At 36.8% G+C, this 23,110-nt stretch overlaps 1 protein-coding gene across 3 annotated transcripts in view; it reads left to right on the forward strand.

Moving 5' to 3' along the window:
- Positions 1 to 472: 472 nt before the first annotated feature.
- ATP9B (ATPase phospholipid transporting 9B (putative)) overlaps positions 473 to 23,110 on the forward strand; it is a 149,560-nt gene continuing 126,922 nt past the window's right edge. For 2 of the 3 annotated variants that reach the window (XR_011902803.1, XM_072328535.1), the window contains exons 1-4: positions 498 to 647; positions 11,004 to 11,177; positions 17,769 to 17,919; positions 21,907 to 22,020. Coding sequence is in view for 2 of the 3 variants with exons in the window: in XM_072328535.1 (XP_072184636.1) it covers positions 553 to 647; positions 11,004 to 11,177; positions 17,769 to 17,919; positions 21,907 to 22,020 (534 nt within the window). In the remaining variant the exon portion in view is untranslated. Of the gene's footprint in view, positions 648 to 11,003; positions 11,178 to 17,768; positions 17,920 to 21,906; positions 22,021 to 23,110 lie in introns of all 3 variants that reach the window. The other variant, XM_072328536.1, reaches the window with a different exon arrangement.

Raw genomic sequence — 23,110 nt, forward strand, 5'->3', positions numbered from 1 at the left:
TTCCCCCAGCAGCCCATTTTAGCACATGGAAGGATTACAACAGTAGGTCTGTGAACTCCTATATTCTCCACACCCTGGTTTTCCTTTTGTGACTGATCTCTCCCTTGTGAAATACCACAGATTGCTTCGTTATCCCTGAGTTACAGAACGCCCGATTCCACATGGAAACCTCTGCTCACAAAATCAATCTCTGTTTAATGTCAGAAAAGAGTTACTGTGAATCCACAGTCCTTGCATTCCTCCGTGGTGATCACACACGCTATGCTGGATTTGCAGACATCCAGCATAGATGGCAACCAGGCTTTGCCTCCTGGAGGCTGAAGCGTTTGCAGAAGACAACGACTTCGGCTTTGTCCCCTGCAATTCCACCTCCAGCCCCGACCACCAGGTTTCCCAGAACGCCCCCACCCCCTTGTGGGAGTCCCGCCTTCTTGTTTAATAAAGCAGGCCCCGCCCCTCCGGCTCTTCCTCCATCCCGCCGTCAGCTGGTGCTGGCTGTGACGTCAGAGGTGCCGGCCGCACGGTGGGGAGGCGCGGCGCGGCGCCCCCAAGATGGCGGATCAGATCCCTCTGCACCCGGTGCCGCGCAGCGCTCAGCGCAGAGCGGCCTATTACAGCAGCGCCTCCGCGGCGCAGAGACACAACAGGTACGGGCAAGGGCGGCGTGGGCGTATCCGCAGCCCACGGCTCCACACCGTCTGTTTTCGGTCGAGGCGCTTGGTGTCCCCTCGCCCAGCCCCGCAGTGCTCTGGGGACCGCCCGCCCGGTTCCCGACAGCGGGTGGCGACCCGGCGCAGGGCAGTATGAGGGCTGCCGGCGGCCCCTGGTTTTCTGAGGCCTGCGTGGTGCCGGCTGTCCCGCTTGGTCCCCGGACCGACCGCAGACTAGGGCGGCCGGCAGCGGTGCGCCGGGCGGGCTGCGGGGCCTCCGTGGAGGATGCGTTCTCTACCATGTCCCGCTTGTGCGGCCTGGGTTGCCCCAGCGCCGGCTGCTCCTGGATGGATGGTATTCGTGGCCGGCAGCTCGCCTGGCGACGAGATGCCTGCCTTAGGGGGCTTCTCTGGGCATCGTTAGTAAACGTGCTGTGAGACAGCTGCTGTGTCTTAGAGAGTAAAGTGTGAGTGTGAAAATTGACCTTAGGCTTCTCAAATTGTACTCTGGGGTGAGGGGGTGTTAAGGACATAGAAGAAACTCGTTCAAAGGTTTGCTCCCAAGTTAAGATCGAATGTTTCTTTCCTTCCTGTTTTCCTGAAGAACTCTAAGGGGTACGTACCATCATTGTTCAGGAGGAAGCACTTTGCTCTGTAATTTTTGAATGTCCTTTGGACAATGCTCTTGAGGTGTTGGAAATGGTTGCAGTTAGTTGTTTGAGGTTAGTTGTTTGTTTCTCCTCTCGATTCTTATGGGTCATTGAATGTGGGTGCAGGGACTGGAGGGAGTAGGTTTGCAGGCTGTAGCAGATGGACTTTCTAAGCATAGAATAAGCGCTGCTGCTCTTCTAAATTAAATTATTGAAATCAGTTCATCAGGAATAAAACAAAAAGATTTGCTAGTATGGGGTAACTAACAGAGGAAGCAATTTAAAACTATGGTTTAAATAAAGTTGAAATTAAAAATAGGTTTAAATAACATCACCTTGATTTTCTTTTTAAACTAGATAAGCTTGCAAATGTTCACATGAAGTCCTCTGACAGGACAGCCTACTGTAGTTGTCTTCTCCTTTTCTTTAGTACTTGAATGGCTGACAATCTGTGGTAGGTCTGTTCTTTGCTCTGAGGAAAGGCGGTGTCATCATTATCATTCCTATTTCTCAGAGAATTGAGGCAGGGGGAGGTTCTTCACAGGATCTGTAAGCTTTTTAGTAGATGTTCCCCTTCCTAAGAAAAAGGGAAGGGGGAGGGTAATTGTAGGCAAAACCTTAGTCTAGACCACCAAAGGTATTAGGTGTTTCTATTATAACTTAGGAGCATTGAAAAATACTACAAGATGTATGACAAGTTCATAAAGCATATAGATACATAGGTTTGTTTTTTTTAGAGTTTTATTTTAACACAGTAATTACTGTTTCATATTCAAACTGCTTAAGCTTGACCAAATAAGCTGTAAGATCTGACAAGGAAATATTCATCATGGATCTGCTTTTTTCCCTCTGTCTCATTTGATTAGCTTTGCCTTTCTCAAACTTTTTGAGGGCATGCTTTATCCCACGGTTTGTGTTGTTGATAAAGATGTTAGGGAGCACCAGTCCCAAGACAGACCCCTGATGGGCACCACTCATGCCCATCCTGCCACTGACAGCCATTCTTTGGCAACAACCATTTAACTAGTTTTTTAATCTACCGAATAGTCCAGCCTTCAAATCCACATCTCTCCAATTTAGGGATAAGGATATGGTTTGGGACTGTGTCAGAGGCCTTGTACGAGTCCAGGTACATGACATCAGTTGTACTTGGCTGCTGATATTGCTGCTTCATCTTAGAAGGCCACCGGATTGGTCAGATATGATCTTCCTTTGTTGAAGCTGTGCTGTCTGTCTTAAGTCACGTCCTCATCTTGGGTGTTCCTTGATACTCTTTCAGGCGTATTTGCTTCTTGATCTTTCCAGGTGCAGGTGTGAGGCTCACTGGCCTCTAGTTCCTTAGTTCTTCCTTTCTCCCTTTCTTTAACATGGGAGTCACTGGGGACTTTTCTTGGCAGCTGCAATTTTTCAAATATGATGGAGAAGTGCTTTGTAACCACATTGTCAGTTCCTGGAATGGATATTGCTCTGGCCTTATAGACTTCTATGCATCCAGCCTCACAAAGTAGTTTTGGACTTGTTCCACTCTTACACTGGGAGGAATTTTGCTCTCCAAACCGCTGTTCAAATGTACACGGGCACGAGAGGTGTGGGAAGTCTGACTGACGGTGAAGACTCAAGCAAAGAACCCTTGAAGTACCTCAGCCTTCTCCATGTCTGAAGAGGCCACTTCTTCACTTTTATTTAGTTTTGCTACAACTTGCAGTTCTTATAACTTAAAGTTATAATTGATCTACAGCTCCTAAGCCCATATGAATGCTTCATCCTGCTTTTCTAAACTTTCTCTGCAGCACAGACTTCTAAGAGAACTTGCATTCCTATGTAAGCTGTGGTAAAGCACTTGCTTTTCCAAATGCATGTGTGAGTGTTGAAGTGAGGTGTAATAGGCAGGAAGTTATCACATGCACATATACATACAGTTTTTGTTTCAAAGAGCATAATTCGTACTTCTAAAGATATCTAGAGGTGGACACTATTTAAAGTGTTCTTTTGATCTCAAGATTAATCCAGGTTTCTGGGCTCTCAAGAGACTTGTCATAATTTTCTTCTTTTTCAGTGAAGAATTTGCAGTTCTTACATTGCCTCTTTTGCAAGTTTTATACACAGTTCCTTAACTTTAGCACAGTAATGTTATTTAGCTTGAGCTGATTTCCCTGCTACTGGCAACTTGAGTTAATACAACTAAGCAGTTGTTTACCTGTAGTGGCCTCAGAGCTAATTTGTAGGGTGACTTATTTTGCTTAAGCTGGGCAGCGTGTAGGAGTCTGCTATCATTGCTGTTGTTAGTTCTGCAGTAAGGAGAAATTCTTTCTCATCCAGTGCGTCTCTGCTGTGCTTGTGTACTTGAGAGTCCTTTTGCTGGCCATTAGCGTGTATTTTAAAGCTGGAATGTGTTCTTCCCCACGCACCTAGGGAGCTGCAATGCTCTACACCTGAGATCACACGCTTTTATATAGAATTGAACAGGAACTGACTGTGTGCTACTGTTAGAAACTAGGAAAACCTATTTTGAGGTAAGCAGTTGTCTATATTTTAATAATTAACAATTTTGTTAGTGTGTAATGTATGCTGTAATAGTTGTAGAAAGCTTGGAGGAAGAAAAAATGCTGTTGTTTTGTGATTGTTTTAACACTTTGTCTTTCAGCACAAAGGATATGAAACAGTTGCTGTGGGTTCTTTTTTGTGTGTTTGATTTGGTTTTACACCATGTGGGAAAAAGAAGACTGGAGAGCTCCCAGGATCAGTGCGAATGCAGTGAGAATAACACTCTTGTCTTGTATGTTAGACCTATATAGTAAGAAGCCTAAGAGTAAGCAACAGCTGAGCACAGAAAGGAAGATAACTGTGCTCTGTGTTGTCCATCTACCTTACATATGGATGTAAATCAAGAAGCTGGGTGGAATTTTGAAGCTGATAAGGGACTGAGTTAAACAGCGCTCAGCCCTCATTTATCTGTAAGCAGTTATCTAGTTGATTAAGGTGTCCTGCGCTTGTTGCTGTCAGTTTATGTTGCATCTGGCTTAGTAGCGCTATAGTGTGAGGTGTTGGGACAGCTGAGCTGCTGCCAGAGTATGAGGTCTTACCAGCTGTGTCTGTTAGTACATAAATATAATTACACTTCAGGTACTCAGAGGTATGCCCATGTTCTTGCAAGAAACCCTTCATTCTCAAGAAGAAATCCTCCAGCATGATTATGTGTAACGTGGGTCATGATAGTGTACTTGTGAATGACCGTGATGGAAATGCATCAAGAAGCTGCAGTAAAACAAGTAGTGGAGCAGATCAACTGCTGTTGCCTCTGTGTAGTTTCTCTTCTGATAGAGAACACAGGTTTTAGGGAACTGTTGTTTTTTAATTATTGTTTTTGTTTGTGTGACAGAGAACTGTTAACTACATGAATTTCAGATGAGTGTAACCTAAGGTTCATCCGTGTGTGCCAGAAGTGTCATAAACTGTTATTAACCAAAAGTAGTGGTCCTGATGATGTTTTGCATTTAGCTAATGCATAGGTATTGGAATGTATTGTAAATGAGCACCCATTAAAATATAAAGCTGGATGTTATGTTGATATATTTAAATATATATATGTACATTACAATGCACTTTTTAATGTAAAGGAGAAGGAATTAAGTATGTTGCAAAGAAATCGCTGTAGAATTGTATTTAGGAGGGTCACAGTGATTTTGATCCTAAAGATCATCTGCTAGCGTTGTGCCATTCTTACACAACAGGCCTATCGTGTATGCTGTTATGTTCACTCTATAGGAGAACTTTTGTCCCAGGGATTTTTATTGATTTTAACTGAAATTCAGAGTCTTTTCATCTTTTGCAAGGCAAAACTTATTTCAATTCAAAAATAAATAAAAAGAAAACTGAGCAGCTGAAGCAGGACTTCTTGTCTTTAGTTGTCAGCCTTTCTTCATGTATGGTTTTGGACAGATTCACTGTTTTTGATTGGAACTATGTCACTAAGTCATTTTCAGACTGTCTCTGAGATACTGCCTCTTAGTCCTGGTTCTTCCATCAGGGCAGTATGGTTGACAACTTTGCACTTAGGATGTTGTTTTTATATCATACTTGTCGGGTCTTTGTTTTCAACATTATCCCGTGTTACAAAGTAACAACATTTTTTTTAGAAAAATGAGTTATCATTGATTTTTATGTTTTTAAACGTTCGCCTCAATTTACATCTTGTGTTCATTAATCATATTTGCAGTCCTGGATCGGATGATGCTCTGTTTTCTGTAGACTTGATTCATAGGTTAATATTACCTTTTGGGATGGATACCTGTGAGATTTTGGATAGGCTTAGATTCTGGTAATTTTTGCCTGGGAAGAGGTCGGACCAGCTTGATGTATAACCTATGAAGAGCAAACTTGGTTTATGTTAATGCTCTTGGAGCTTTTACATAGTTATGTAGTGTATGTTGTCATGTATTAGTTTCTGTGCCTTTTGCTTGTCAGAGCAATCTTTGTTTTAGTGACACAGGTAACCAAAGTACATGCAAGTAGAGTTGCTCACAATATCAACTGTGAAGCATTTTTACATACAATGACGTTTTCATTGCTGTTGTACCTCTGAAATTGTACTTCATCTGCAATAGTATGTTTTGAAGCAACTTTAAGTAATTTTTCTAATAAGTTGCAGCTTTTTGACTCAACATTGCTTAGAATCATTTGTTCGGAAAATACTTGTTTTTTTGGTTCTAGTGATATACTTTACACACAAAGACAAATAAACAATCGTGAGTGTGATTACTCTGAGAGTGATTTTTCTTAATCAGAATAATTTTTATATTAAGGCACAGAAATGTTTGAGTACTTACAGCACTGAAGTTCAGACTATGCTTTACAATGAGCACATGGCTGTGGGTGCAGTAAACTTTTAAAATGTATATTTAAGGCTGTTTGTATTCCAGCTGCATTTTGAACCAATATTTGCATGCCTTCCTGATTCTTGTCTGTAGTATCCAAATACAGTGATTTGTGTTCCTTGGACAGGCACTTGGATTGCTTAGAATGGGGAGGAAAAACAATTGATCAAGCAGTGTCAATAACAATCCCCAGTGACAGTGATAAAACGGCCCCGTTGTTGTGATCCATGATGTACCTTACTAATTAAAAATAGGGTTCTAGTGAATGCAGATATTTCCTCAGGTCCCGCTGTTTATTTTGTTATTGGTCATACCTATTTGTTGAGTAGATATTCACTCATCCTGTCCTGGCTTGAAAAAAGATGTTGATTCTGTTAGGGTGTGTGTAGTGCTTTCTAAGGTGAGAAAAGGGGAGTAGGGAGTGGTGTGAGGTTTTTTTTTTTTTTTTTTAAATGACAGCTTTCTTATGCGTGTCTCTTGAATTTGCTTCTGTCATGTACATCTCTGGCAAGGAGGTGTGGACTAGGCGAGAGGGGAGGTAAATGGCATTCAGAGCTTTTGCTTTGTCTGGTGGCACCTGAGGTTCTAGTTAGCTGTGATTTAAGCCATTTTTGAAAGGCTGCCTATGGAAGGTAGTAACTGTGTAGTCTGCATTTAGACCTTTTTCTCGACAGACACAAGGATTTTCTTTATTTCTGCATGACAGAAGCAACTAGTATGTAGTTTGTTGTGCTTTTATTACAGTGATTGATCCAAAATGCTCCGCTACAGTTTACCAGAAACTGAGTTGCTTGTTAAAGGCTGGGGGCACCTTAATTTGGCTTATTACAGTAGCTATTAGTCATTTCAGTTGATAAACTTGCTTACCTACAGTAGAAGTACTTTTTTTTTTCCTGTTTTGTTGTCCATTTGACAAATGTGCACCATAATGTGAGTGCTGTAATAGGTTTTTAGTGATTCTATTATGTAAACACACAAAAGCAAAGTTATATGTTGAAATTTAATACAAGTATTTGGTATACAAATCTTCAGCTTCCCTGAAAACTGTGTAAAAGTGTATTTTGATGTTTTAACTATTGATCTTAACTGTGGTTTTTGTCCTCTTCCATATGGAGTTTTCTAACAGGCTTGTCCCTGATGATGTGTAGGAATTGTAACAGGATTGCTTTCTCTGAGTGTTTGTTATTAAGTCAAGACTCAGATTCAGAGATTTTTGGTAGTGAGATTGGGTAGGGTACGCTTGCATTAGAGATACAGCTGCAGCGCTGATAAGCTCTGGTTGATTTTTGTGTATTTCTGAAGGAAGTATTTCTGTGGTTTTGGAGGAAGAGGTTAAAGGAAGTTCATCAGATCTCATGTATTTACCTGTAGGCAGCTTCACTTCTGTCATAGTCTGTTTAGAATGTAACTCTGTAATGCAACCAAATTTGTTGCTGAGTACATCATAGGAATGCTTGAAATTAAAGGGAAACAGTAACTTCCAGTCTTTAGAAACACTGAAGAATATTTGGGGGAGGAAAAAATGTAACTGGATTTGTCTCATGTAGCTTGTAGCAAAGAAAATACTTTCTGAAGATACTGGATTCTTGAATAAGAGGAGCTGTTTTGGAGCACCTATATAAAAATGTATGATTGTAAGCTTGGTTATAGATAAATGTATATTTAATGGAAACTTTCTTGCTGCTGTGGAAAGTTTAAGTCTTTATGTCATGAAACAGGATCTGAACATCTGTATCAGTGCGAAATGCAGGATACAGTAGTTGCTGCTTTGTTGGTTTGTCCTCTTTAAACAATTCTTGCTCTTTGTCTGAATCGAATCTGCCCTTTTCTCTATTTTTTTCCTTTTCCTGCACCTTCTAGATTTGGTTATCCTTATGCTGAGACTTGAGAGGTGTTCATGTAGGTTAGGCTGTGGAGGAATGAATAACAATAGGACAGGATAGAGCTGGGTCAGGTTATGCTTCTCTATCCTGTCTTTTTGCTGGCTGTGAGCAGAAGCAAAGCAAAATTCTGGCAAGTAGCCATCAAAGCAAAATGACTTGGGATGTTGTTTTCATAGCAGATGTTCATATACAACAAATGCTTTTAGAAGGGTTGTATATGATTACCTTTAGCTTAAGTTTGTTAAATGTTATTCCTAAAAAAAGCTAGATTTTGTTGAAAATTGTTCAGTGTTAATGTTCCTTTTTTTTCCATAGGAAGCCATATTTTTGTCAGACAGTTATTATCGTAGTTGATCTAGTAGCAGCCATGCTGAGAGTTTTGATATCTTTGCTCTGGCTGCTTTATTCATGTTGCTTTCTGTGTTTTCTTATTTTAATAAAAGTTTCTAGGATTACACTTGAATGACAAATCAATTAAGGCAAATCCACGCTTGAGGCAATTAAGTGTGGAAAAATACTAGGTAACAAAGACATAATTTTTGTCTTCATCCTAGTTAGGAAAAATGCATTATTCATTGTCCTATTGTTTTTAAATACTGAAGCACAATTTTCTTGCTCAATAGCAAAACTACTTTTGAAACAGAATAAATTGCTTGCCAGTTCAAAGGCTATATTTTGAAGTCAGATGCTTTTGCTCATTATCTTCACTGCTTGGTGAGGTTCCCATATTTAAAAGTGCAAACTAGATACTAATTGTGAAAAAAATAATTGTTTATCATGGCAAAGAAATATGCAAGTGATTACGCTGAGAACATTGGTGTGTTCTACAAATATCACCACATCTGTGAGAGTAGCGTTAAATACTAAGCAGATTTCTGATATATTTCTCAGCCAGGAATGTTTCTCTTAATTGTCTTGCATTAGTGTGCTCCAGCAGGAGAGACGTTAGCCATGTTTGTTTTGTTAGCTCTGTATATAAAGCAAATTAGTTTTGAATTGGATACTATTCAAGTTATGTAAGTCAAAGGGGTCTGTTGCTGCTTGCTCCAGTATAGCTGGCAGATAATGATTTCACAGGATGGTGTTACACCATTAATTGTTATGATGTCTAAAAGCAAAATACAGTGCAGAGAAAGGCTTTGTATTGGGAAGCGAGTAACTGCGATAATGCAATTAACAAACTTAACCAATGGAGAATATAAAAGCATTGAATGTGAGTGTACAGTTATACAATTATACAGTCAATAGGTAAACAGATGTTTCATATGAAAGATTATCATGATAGAGAGATAATGTATGATAAATGGAAAATGCTCACCAGTGTTGAAGGTGCACAGTAAACTCCACAGACGAGCTCTCTCCAGAGATTCTGCCTTAGTGAGTCAGCCCTTAAATGGGATCTGGGAGAGGTGGAGCCAGGCTCCACCCTTTCTGGTAGCACAGCTGAATTACCTTCACCTGTGCTCCTGCAGCTGACTCATTGCTTGCCTCAGGTGGTTAATCAGAGGTTCGGGCTGTGATCAACAGTTTCCCATACAGTGAGCCAGTTTAAACACAGGCTTTTCTTACTGAAATCCAACAGGCAGTAATAAGGTTGTTTAAGCAGTAATTTTTATTGTTAACTGTTTAAATTTGAGCATTTAAAATCAGTTTAGTTTGAGAGTAATCCATATAATCCTGTGTAGTATACCTTGTGACCTGTAAATAACTGCTGTTTGTGTTAGGTTTCTTTTTTCTTAATGACTTTTTAGAATAGCAAGAGTCAAAGAAGTATTGCCAGATGGCCATATTAAGAAAAATACCAGGTGCATCCTTTTGCAAACAGCATTGTTTGTAAAGTTTATCTGGGAGGCTTTTGCCATGTTTTAACCTTTATTTGCCTATTTTTGTAGGGGTTACCGTTGGTAATAGTTCCAAAAGTATTTTCTGTGGCTTTTTGTTTCCCCAAACTTTTTTTGTTTGGATTTGATATTTTTGTGTTGTTTTTTTTTTTTTTAAGCATCCTTGTGGTCAGCCTTTCTGACCATTTTGTTTGTAGGGGTTGATCTCTGTATTGTTTTATTAACATTCATCAGTTATTTTGCTATTGCATGCAAGTAGATTATCTCTGCACTGTTTTCTTCCAGCTAATATCCTTTGAATGGCCTATAACAGGAAACCTGAGTAGCAGTGCAGTTCTTTTATATTTTTATACAGTTGAGTCATCAGAAACTGAAGAATGGACTCAATTTACATGTTCTCTAGAGAATTTCCTTATCAAACATTCAGATGTTTTATGTTGGCTTAATAGGCATTGCACAAGTGCAAAATTGAAAGGGCAAATAGTTTCTGAAGAGGAACCGTTACTAGCCTAGTGTTGTTTTTGTAGGTCTGCAGGCAAATCATATGATTTACTGAATATTTCTGTCAAGAATTACAGAAGTAACTGCTGTCTTATTAACTAAGGCTGGTAGACTGATGGGTGGACAGATTCAGGCTCAGAGATCTACATAGACAGAAATAGACATGGGTATATCAGGACAGGAAGTTGAAAAAACTCAGTGGAAGTGCAAAGTTTATGCTTCTGAGAAAGCTCGTATCATTTGCATCATTTGCATCTGTATAAACCATGCTAAGCAAAATTATTATTTATTTTTCTTTAGCAAAATCTTGCAAAGAATCCTTTGAGAAGTATAGAAGTATGAAGCTGCAGTTCTGTACGTCCAAATTCAATAGCAAACAATTTGCATCGCAGTGTGTGGATGATTACAGATCTTCTTGCTGTGTTACTATTTGTAATGCTAATGTGCTAGGGCAAATACGTGAGATGTTTAGGTTGAAAAACTCTCTCTAATGTAATTCCATATAGCATCAGTTACCTTTTAGTACTTGGAGATTCCTGCTAATAAAAAATGTTGTATTGATTATTTATTTAGTGTTTTTTTTTTTTTTTTTTCATTTTTACAGATATCAAGTAGAAGATGAGTCCGCTCATTTGGATGAAATGCCACTAATGATGTCAGAAGAAGGCTTTGAAAATGATGAGAGCGATTACCACACCCTCCCAAGAGCCAGAATCTCACAGAGAAAGAGAGGCTTGGAGTGGTTTATTTGTGGTGGCTGGAAGTTCCTTTGCACTAGGTTTGTTTCATACTAGAAACAGTTATTTAACTAGTCAGTGATTTAAGTAAATACTGATTGCATCCCTGTGCTCTACATGTATCACAGAAAACACTGTAACTTGCTTGTTATTTACCTGTTAAGTTTTTTGCCTGCATTTTTTCTACTAGGATATTTATTAACTGTTAATAAAAGTTCCGTGGGACTGCTGCTGTTTATTTCTCCTGTGTGCTTTGCTGAAATGAACTGAAAAGAGGCTTTTAAGAGAGATCAGATACTGAAATGATAATAGTCCCAGGTCCGTAATATACAAACATGGTTGTCTGTTGTACACAAAACCACACAAAATAAAATAAAGTTAAAGCTTTCCTTAATTTTTTTATTTTTAATTTTTTTTTTTTTGAGGGCATTTATTTGTTAAGTTAGGGGAAAAAAAAGTACATTTCATTGATATTGCTGAAAAGGGAAAGTTCATTAACTAATAATTAGTTAAAATTTCAGCTTCAAAGATTAAGGAATGTGTGTAACATTTGGCCTTGGAGTGAATTACAGCCAGAGTTAGCTCTTGTGATTTGCTTATTTATAAACTTTGTGCTAAAGTCCAGTGTACACAGTTACCTTGGAATAGTAACTTTCTAATGAATTGCTAGAAAGCTTCCAATTACTCCCATCTAGGTGGTTAAAAATAACATTTCCATGTTTAATGGTAAAAGTTGAAAATTATTATATAAAAAACATTGGAACAAGTGATGTATTTTCAATTAACTTACGTGATGAGATTTTCTTTTAGCAGGTGATTTTAGAAATGTAGAATCATAGAAGCACTCAGGTTGGAAAAGACCTTAAAGATCATCAAGTTCAACCGCAACCTAACTATAGTACCCTAACTCTAACAACCCTGTGCTAAATCATATCTCTGAGCACCACATCCAAACAGCTCTTAACACATCTAGGGACAGTGACTCAACCACCTTCCTTGGGTGCCTATTCCAGTGTTTAACCACCCTTTCTGTAAAGTAATATTTCCTAAGATAGACATCTTCATAGGTAGTTTTCTTGGCACTTAACAAATTCCTAGAGACCTTACAGTGTTGTTGTATGTAACCAATTGAAAGCTGGATTTGTGCACTTTTAGATATGAAGTAACTTTTTAATACAGCTTTATTGCTTATAGAAAAACATAATGTTTTTATTTATTCTTTCTGTGATCTTTTAACAGAAAGATATGTATTTTGTTATAGGGAATAAGTGTCAGAAAGTAGCAGGAAGAAATTGTGGAAGCAGAATTAGTGGAATGAGAGTTAATATATGTAGTTTATTTTTGGAAGCAGTGTTTTTAATATTTTAAAGTGCTTTGAAAGAGTGTTTGATTTCTTGGGGACGTGTTAAAATGTAAGTACTTTTCAAACAGAAGTTGAGATCTTTGAGTATTAGATACTGTGATGGACAGTTTCTGTGCAATAGCTCTAATTCTTGAATGAACAGTCCTTGTGTGTCCTGTGCTTTGCAGGACTTCAGTCTGACTTAAGATTAACTGTTCTGAGTATGTTTATTCCAGTTACAATTGCAATGCATTTTAGTCTTTGTTTTTCTAAAGAAGTGAGGCATACTGTGGTTCTCGTTCTCAGTCTTCATGCATCTATTGATTTGTTTTTTATTTTTATTTTTCTGATGATGTGAGGATGACTGGACTGAGGGATGGAGGAAGTTTCAGTTGTGTTCCTTTAAGTTTCATGAAAATGGGTGTAATACTAAAAAGAGCACCTTGTAGCTGCCCTGGTGGAGGTAATGGAGCATCCACAGTGTGTGAAGAAAGGCAGGCAACTGCAGGATGAGTTGGTTGGAACTCATAAAAATCAATGAAATTTCATGAAGTCTCAAGAATTGCAAAAATTTCAGTTTTATTTTAAAACCTCGTAGTTAAATCTCAGCTTTAAAAAGAGAGGAAAAAAAAAAAAAAAAGATGTATTTCTTTGGATTTATGAGAAGGAAAAAAGCAGGGAAAATGCGTTGTGGATAAATTATTTTGCTACACTCTCACTTCTCTGTGCTGTCAGTGGGTTGTGGATGAAGTGTTTGTATGTCAGTTCAAAACACAGAAATCTTCAGTATTCTGTAGAAAAATGAGCTTTTCACAGGAACTGGATCTGAGTTTCAACTTGCCTGACTCTACCTGGGGAGTTTTGTGTAGCCTTCTGTCTTGTAAACTTCCTTCAGCTTGCCTCCTGTTGGACAAGAGATGCTCTTTCTTTAGACATTGTATACCTGGGTTAGGTGATGGAATGCCTGTGGAGCTCAGAGTCTCAGCGCATGTTGTCTGTGGTGTGCGTCTCTCAGTGTGGAACTTGGTGTCAGCTGTGAGGCCCAAAGTAAGTGCATGTCCCTGTTGGTGAGTGGAAGAATGTTTCATTCTAACCCTTCCCCGCAGTCTTTACACAAGGAATATCTGTCTGTGTTCTGCTGTTCCCTCTCCTTTGGGTCAATGCAATGGCCAAGAGTTGCACCATGGGAAGTCTGATTTAGAAAGACTTCTCTGAAAGAGTGGTCAAGCATTGGAACTCAATGCCCAGAGAAGTAGTTAGAGCCTCTGTCCCTAGCAGTGTTCAAGAGACATGTATGGGTAATACTTATGAACATGATTTTGTGGACATGGTGACTATGGGTTGGTTATTAGACTTGATGATCTTAGAGGTCTTTTTCAACATTAATGATGCTATGATTCTACATTTTATTCACATCTTATTGCTAATGCAGTTGTAAGAAAATCTCTCCTAAGCAAGAGGCCTTGAAGGAGTCTTCTACTTTGCTGATTAACTCATCTGAATTCTGTTAGTGGAGTCCTTTTAGTCTTGAATTGTACACAATTTTGAATTTTCTGTAACTGAATGTGATGGGAGATATATTTATTTTTCATTGAAAGTAAATACTATTAAAAAACAACCAAATCATATCCTGGAATTTTAATAGGAAATTTAGAAGGCAGAAGATACTCCAACAAGATGGATGCAGAGATCTGTTTAGTCGAGAAAATTTGAAATCTTATCTACTGGACCAATCAAACTATACAAAAACCTCACCTTAGGTGAACACTTCTGTGCATGTAGATACCCTTTGTGGTCTTAAAGAGGTTTTTTCTGGGCTGAAAGCACCTTCGGACTTTGTCATTGGTGCATCCTGTGTGAACAGTTACTCATATTAAACTTAATGCAAATTTATTAGGACCCACTGAATACTAGAGATTTTGACTTGCCTATCTGTTGTTCTTTAAATTTCCTAGGATTGCTCAAAGGATTGTATAGAAGACATGGAGACTACTGACTGTATTGCTATGCATGTAGTTATTATACTGTGTCATAAAAGCAGTTTGTAAGCTATCAGTTTGGTAGAGAATTGTGTGTAGGTGTCCATATAGTTAGAACTGAGAGGATTGTGATATGTCTTCTGCAAAGAACTGAAATATGCTTGCTTGCTTAAGGTGAGCTGTATTCTTAGTATGATATCAGATGAAATATCAGATTGATTAAGCACAGCTATCTGAAACCAGTTCAACAGAATTTAATTTTCCCTATGTCTGTGGAAATTAATATCTCATCCCTGAGACTAGGTGAAGTTTGAATTTCAGTTTCCACATTCAGAACTTCCTTTTGTGCCTTAAATCATATTGTAAATTTTTCAAAGCTGTGTTAGAAAGATGAAGGCAACATAATATGGATTTGTCTGGAGCGAAGCTCCGATGGCTCGTGCTTTATTTTGGATTCTCAGTAAAGATCTTTCTTGAATCCAAAATCACTTGTTACAAACAAACCCTCAAGTCCGTTATTTATTTATTTATTGTCTTGCATTATTGGAATTTAATTCATTTTTAGGAGGGAAAATTCTTCATCTTACTTTTCAACTTTACAATTTTATATTCTGTAGATTTTGTTTCTAATAAAAAAAAATCATCTGATGTTTACTGTTTAATTGAAAAAGTTTCACCTTCTTGGCAGGAGTAAATACGAAAGGTTTGTCAAAGTTCAGTGCTTATTAAAATTAATTTTGTAAAAATCCTTTACTCAGCTTTTAACTTGCCTGGACAATAGGCTATTGTTGGCCAGAACCGAATACTGTGAACTTTATTTGCAAATCTGTGACTTTCTAAGATTTTACATTTGAGAAGGATGAAAAAAAAAACCCACAATCACAACACCTCACAAAATACAAGTAAATCAAATGTTGCCTTTGATTTTGAACAAATCGAAGACATAACCAATATAACTTCAGAAACTGCGTATTTCTTGCTTTCATAGCAGGTAAAAGAAAACTTTGTGATATATAGCAGCGGTTTTGTGGCTGTAATCATTTCCCCTTTAACTTACAAATTCTCTTCAAGCATGTGAAATTATAATGCACGTAGATCAATACTCTGGAGTTCTTTGGGCTGGATTGATTTCTTTCTCATGAGATTTACATTCCACTTGTTATCAAAAAACACTTTGTCCCCATGAAAATGGTGCCATTGAATGGCATTTCCATATGAAGTGAAGGGGATATCAAATGCTCGGATTAATTTGGGCTCTAAAATGGCCTGTACGCTTTCAATTAATCTGCGACGCATTTGTTATGCAGAAGCATGGGAAAATGCTGATCTTTAAAGAGTGACATGACCACTGTGTTGCTTTTGGCCTGATTACTGAAGCTACCTGTTGAGTACAATAATTACAGTATGTTTTCTTTGCAGAACTAGTTTCTGCTACTTAAAACCTAATAAGGAAAAGCTGACCCTTGCAGACAATGCAGAGCTTTTATATTATCTTTCCATTATGATGAAAATGCTGTTTTGTGAAAGATGCTGGCAGTTAAGCTTGTAGGATAAAAGTAATTAAAAAGGGAAAAAGAAGTCCTTATTATTAGAACTACAGAGTCAGTTGAGGCTTACTTTAGCTTTTGACTTGGTGGGATGCTCTGTATTTGCAGAAAGTTAAGGGTTCTTATTTAACAATTACTGCATGTTTTTGAGTGCAGCATCAGCAATGTTTAAGACAAATATGGTAATTCCTTCAAATAAAAAAAAAAAGTTTTTTAAAAAACCATATAATACTTAAAAGTTTTTATTTATTAGTACATTTGTTCATAAATACATTATATTGATGGAGGCATCACATCTTACAGCTAACGTTTTTTAAAGAAAAAGCTTTCAGTGCAGTTTAATTTCCTAGACAAATGCATTTGAAATAAATGTTTAAATCAATAGAGATGTGTTATTCTTTTATTATAATCATGGAGTTCATAAAGTAAGGTGTTTACATGAAAGATTTCAGGAAAATCAGGAGCACCTTGATCATGATATCCCTTGCATTGTTTTTATGGTTTTTGAAGTTGAGAGAATAACATTCCAGTGAATCTCCTGGTGTTTGTTTCACTGAAGTGTAGATGGAACAGAGATCCCACAGAAGGGTCAATATTCTTGCACAAGAATTGTTTCTGTATTGTAGAATATCAGAGTACAGATTAAGTATGTGCTGAGTTTGGATAGATAACTTGAGTTTCAAAAATACCAAGGAGACTTCATTGTTCCATAAAATTTGGGTAAATGTTAGTCGGTTTGTATTTGAGGCCAGCATCCCTCTCTGTCTTCCTGTGATATAACAATGATTACTGATAAGCCTGTGAGTTAGAAATATTAAATATTTTTGACTTTTAAGTTAGTAAAACCCATCTGAGCCATTACAGTATTGCTTTGGGCATGACCTTATCTCATCCGAGATTTTCTTGTGTGTGGATTAGTTTTGTGCCAGTCCTTTCTATGAAAGGTGTCACAGTTGTTCCTCAGTCTGATACCATTCTTTTGCCTGTACTTCTTGGCATCTGCTGCCTAATGTCTGTGGAAATTCTACAAAAGAAATTGTATTTAATGAAATGTTCGGTCTTTTTACAGTTGAGATCCAAAAACTGATTTAAAAAATAGAAGATTTCAAAAGCTGCCAGTCGATTTTTCTTGAGGCTTGTAGGCAGGCAGATGTGTATCATGTTTGTGTTTACTTTCTTTGAGAAAATTGTCCTCCTTTTGCCACAAGTATGTATAGTTGAGTGATAAACTTTCTCTTTTTGTATTATCCTTCTCCATCCCCTGCCACGAAAACCGCCTTTAAAGCTTTTATACTGGAGCAATTTTATGAAGTTTATATCTGAAGTGCTGCAGTGTTCGATTGTTCCAGTTTATGCTACAAGCGTAAATGTAGCCTGAGTCCTTGAAACTATGTTCACAATTCTAATGAGGGATGAATCTGACTGAAAGCAGGTCCACTTTTTATTCTGTATTTGCTTACAACTGGATCAGTTTGATGGTCTGAATTTACCCACACAGTTATATAGACTTGTGTCTACTCAGGGGAAGGGGCAAGAATGCACAATTTTATTAGTGAAAGAAGATGGTCTTATCCATTTCAGCAGGATAGGTTCACAGCCATCAAACTGTCTGTGGAACTGTGGTGTGTAGAAGGCAGTGCTGCTCACTCTGGTGTAAAGACTTAAGACTCTTAAGTATTTGCCTTTAGGATTCCATGTTTGGAAAAGAAAGATCACGTACGGCTAATTTATAGTTTTAAAATCAAAAATTGTTTTTCTTTTCAGTTGTTCTGATTGGCTCATTAACATTTGCAGAAGAAAGAAAGAGCTGAAGGCCCGCACGGTGTGGCTTGGGTGCCCTGAAAAGTGTGAAGAAAAATACCCTAAAAATGCCATTAAGAATCAAAAATACAACATCTTTACCTTTATACCTGGGGTAAGGCTGCTGGTTTTCTGATATGGGACTGACTGTATGTTCTGTGGTTTTTTTGCTTGTTCACCAAAAAGATAATTTTATGTGCCCAGATCCTTCATTTTTTTTTCTACTTTTTTTTTCCTGTGTCTTTAAGTACAGCTGTGACTGAAAGTAAGGCTACTTTTCCTTAATTGTTACATTTTCAAAGGCATATTTTTCTGAGAAATGTTTGCATATGTTGAGTAGTTGGAACTCAGTGAAGCATTACTAATTTGAGATGCATTTCCATGCACTTTTCTGTAAATGATTAGAAATTTAGAATCTCCTTCTTGAAAGAGAATCACTCCTAAACGATCAATTACGAAAATACCAGAAAGCACTAACTTGAGATACAACCAGTTGAACATCAGTGTACTAATACAGGTACTTTCCTGTACTCACTGCCTTTGAAAGCATGCTAAACGATGCACTCTAAAATGTAGAATGCCTCATTAGGAACAAACTTTTTATATGAAGTAAGCCTAGGTTAATAATACTTTTCAGAGTTGTATTTCTTATTGGTGTTGTAAGAATAATGAAGTCTTGGTTTTGATTGTAACCCTTCAGACAGTACTTCTGTCATGGAGCGAATGCAGAGTTATTGCTTTTTGCATTTTTTTTTTCGTAAGAAGCTATATGGTATTTAAATAGCAAGCTTCTTTTTTTTTTTTTTTTTTTTTTTTGTTCATTTCCAGTGTTTGCAACTTACATGAACATGAAATGCTTGGTTCATACTCTCAAAAAATTAGTTACTGTAATGTAATGTAGCAATAGGGAGAACTGAAGAAACATCAGCATGTGACCTGTTGTATTCAAATGTAGAAAACATTCAGAAAACATTCTTTGTCTTATATTTTTTATTTCAGTGATCACACAGATGTACGAGTACTGATTCTGTTCCTTAGGCCCAGTGACTGGCAGATTCTTTCTAATACATTTCTTTATTTAAAAAAAAAAAAAAAAAAAAGAGACAAATGGCTTTGTAATTAAGACTGATCTGTCAAATAAATAAAATGTCACTTAATCATATGCAGATTAAATATTCTCATCTCTATTGAACCAAGTAAATATTTTCATCACAAGTTTAAATTATTAAATTCAGCGAAATTGGTCAGGGTGCATATGCTTTCCTAAAGGTCACAAAATTCATTAAGCATATAATAAGCCATTGATTATTGTGACTAGAAATCTTCAGCGTGTATTATAAATCCTAAACTAGATTCATGTTTCCTGTAAGGATCAGCCATATCTTGCAATTCTCTGTTGGGAGAGACCACTTTTGATAATCTTAATTTAGCTGTATATACAGAATCACATATTTTGTATTATTTGGAATCTGGTAGTAATGAAGTAAAGTCCAAAGTTCAATAGCAGGTGAAAATACAAAGCTTTTGAATTTTAATTGTGGACATAAATTAGCAGTCTTCATTGATTGGAGGTACTCTCTAGCTAACTGTTTTTGTTCTGTTCCACAACAAGCAATTCGTAGGCAGCATAGTTGCGTTGATTTCAAATCCATCGATATAACTAAACGTTGGCCTGAAATATGTCTTCGGCTTAGACGTGTTTTTTAACAGTGTAACATACAATAGCTAGTTTTCAGCAATTTTTATATCAAAGTACAGGCCTAAGGTAATGTTCAAATTAACAGGATATTACTGGGTGTTAGAGTTCTAATGTTTTCAAATTTAGGTCTAATTTCCTTGCATTTATATATTAAAAAGAAGAAAGTGAACAACAACAATAGAAACAAAACCAACATGGCCTGCTTCTAATAGTACGTGCTTTTTTTTTTTTTTTTTTTTTTCCTATTTCATCTCACTCTTGACACCTGTTCAGGAATTCTGTATAAATTCTCCTAATACCTTAAGTATCCACAGTTTATCTTTCCTCTTATAAACTGCTGCTTTGAAGTTCATTTTTTTTTTTTTTGTTATTGACTTTATGTAACTGGAGACTTGAAGTTTTCTTAACTAGACCGGAGTGATTAAGTTTGTATTGAGAGATCAGTCACTGATCTACAAAATTCTAAGAATTTGTAGGAAAGTGCTTTTCAACCTCTGCCTGCAGATCTCAACCCAGTCTGCAGGATGGATGTGCTTGGAGGTCCAGAGCTCCCAGAGTGGACGTTTTCTTTGACCAAATATATCAGGTCTTTGTAAACAGGAAAAAAGAAATAAAAAAAAAAAAAGATAAGAAAGGAGTAGATGAGCTACATCACTATTGTGATGAGATGGAAGATAGTTCTGAATGACTTTCATTTTGGAACAGTGCTCCGATGTTTCTTACAAATTCAAAGTTGACTTTTTGACTTTACATTTTTATCACTTCCAATCTTGAAAAGGTCTTCTGGTTTGAGGTTGTTTAGGTAGTCTTTTAATGGAACAGTAGCAATGTATTGCTCTTGCAAGATGCTGACTGTTAAGGTGCTGGTACTTTGTGCACCTTAAAATTAACTCTTGGGTATTTTTTTCTCCTAGGGTTTAGTTTTTTCTTTAAATAACTGATAATATTCATGAGAGTAATATATATCTGTGAAGTAACTTTGATTGTCATGCAGTAGTCATTGCATTGCCCACTCTTTAAATGTAGCATTTGAACTGTTTTGAATGCTTCAGCATTGAAACAATTGCTTACTTTCAGGTGGTGCAGTCTCAATTTTACAATTGCATTATGAGTTCAGTAGCCTCTTCTGGTTGTTCTGCCAGAGGTACCGTGTTATACCTCACCTAAAGAAGCATGCGAAGTCTTTAGAGATCCAAAATTCTTTTAAATGAATAATGTTCTTGGTACTGTAGTTACAATGAAAGCAATAATGAGAAATACATTCTTGCATAAACAGTGCTTTTAGCCACCAAAGGATCTGTCATTCTTTCCAAATGTGGAACAACTTCCTGAATGATGAGGGTACTTTCTTGTTATAATTTAAAACTTAAACAATCATTTTGCAGTTTAGACCAAATTATTAAGATATATCCTCAGTGTCTACTTCCAGATGAATTAGGAAATCTATGTGTTATATTATTAATTTTTCATAGTTTAAACCTTCTAAAACCTTATACTCTGCTTTTGCAAAAAGCTTGTCTTGCTATGGAAGCTGAAAAGTATTTCCTTGTTGTGAGATTTCCATTTGATAACCTTTTGGAAAAGGAGTAGTATTGTTCTTCATTCCAGGTAATGATCCTCATTGCCTGGATCTTCTCTTCTGTGGTGTTCGTTTTATTTTACTAAACAAGTTTATTCTTGAAGGTGGTGTAGTTCTGCTGTTTGCAAGAACAGTGAAAAACTTTGAACTTTATCTGAGCTGATAATACTTTGGAAGGTGAGGGTCTTAAGAAAGAGAACATATGGCTTGTGGGTCTTCAGTGTCCAAGAAGAGAAGCTTCAGTGTTCTGAGCGAATGCAGCTAACAAAAGTAACGAGGAGTTTTTAGGCTTAGCAATTAAAAGTTAAATTCATGTAAAGAATGAAAGTTGAGATGCTCACAAACCTCTGCTTTTGTATTGCCACAATAGGGGGGAAAAATTCAGAAAGTTATCTTGCTTTTATGTCTTCATAAACAGAGTGGATGTCAATTATTGCAAGATGATTTTGTTTTATTTTAAATTCCATTGCAAATGTTTGCATTGGGATCTTGATAGATGTTAAATATTTTTAAAGATTTGTAAGCTCACATAGTTCAGTTTTCAAAATTTAAAAACATCTGGGAAATTGCTTTTTCAGATTGAAAAGTCATTGAGATAAAAAGAAGTTTTCTCAACAAAAAGAGCTATGTAACAATAAAATAATAGTATTATACTGTAGAATACACTATGTAATATCCTAAGTACTATATATGCTACTACAGTACTGTGTTTGTATGATAGTATCTACTGTCATGATAAAGTGATTTTATATATATTACATGTATTATTTATATGCATATAAAAATTGTTATTTACCTGCTTTCTTTTGTTTTTTTCATTTTAGGTTTTATATGAACAGTTCAAGTTTTTCCTGAATCTCTATTTTCTCGTTGTGTCCTGCTCACAGTTTGTACCAGCACTGAAAATAGGCTACCTGTATACATACTGGGCTCCTCTGGTAAACAAAAATGCTTTTAACTACACTTTAAACTTCAACTGAAAAGCTAATGTATAAAAAAACTCATAAATTTGCATCAGATAAGCTTTACTGAATAAATATGGAACAAAGAAATGTTTAAGAGAAATTGCAGTGGGTATTGCAGGCAGAGTTGTTTGATAATGCTTTTTGTTAAGTGTCTAGTCTGAATATGTAATTCTTCTTTCTAGCAGTTAATCACCTGAGAGATTAGAGAAAAAGGAGATAAATCTTAAAAAAAAAAAACCTCAGAACTTTAGCTAGTAGAGATCCTTATTTTGAAGGTTCCGTTCTTTTTTTTTGTTAATACTTTTTCTTCTGGCTATATCAGAACTGAAAGTCTATGTTTTTTTGCTTTCCTACCTACTTTGATCATGACATTTTGTCATAAAAATTGATTAAGTTGTTGTTGTTTTTTTAAGCTGTGGATAAAGCAGAAGGAAAAGCTGTCTTGGAAATAAGTAACTCGTTAAACATACTTTTCCTGGTCAATTGCACTTCCAGTTGCACTGGTTTCCTTATATGTCTTTCTGTTATTGAGCTCTCTGCAGTATTTTCTTAGGAAATTGTTCAAATCATTTGCCTCCGACTGTTATCCTGAGGTTTGGAACTTGTATTCTGTTCAAAGGGGTGACCCTTTTAGTGGTCTGCCAACTATATTATTGTGATTTGTGATTCTTGTCTTATTTGTATGAGGATCATTAATTCTATTTATCTTCCCAAGAGGCCCCTTCTCCCTCCTTTTTTAAAAAACAAATCAGGAAAATTATTTTAAAAAGTTTTTGTTTTTTTTATGGTGCTTATTCTCAGAGGGATTCAGATGACATTCTGACTGCTTGAGTAAAGGTCATTCTTAACAAGTCAATGTAGTAAATTTTCTGGATTGATTTCATTGTTTAAATTGTTGCAACATGTGTCCATTTAAGTACTGATCAAGGAGAGGCTGTCTGGAGATAGTGGTGTGAAGAATCTCCAGGACAATTTTTGCTACAACAACAAAAAAACCCACAACAATTCAAAGACAGGGAGATTGCTCAATAGTGGGAGGATGTAAGGGAGTATTTATGAAAGT

The sequence above is a fragment of the Excalfactoria chinensis genome, chromosome 2, assembly GCF_039878825.1.
Source record: "Excalfactoria chinensis isolate bCotChi1 chromosome 2, bCotChi1.hap2, whole genome shotgun sequence".
NCBI classification, from domain to species: domain Eukaryota; kingdom Metazoa; phylum Chordata; class Aves; order Galliformes; family Phasianidae; genus Excalfactoria; species Excalfactoria chinensis.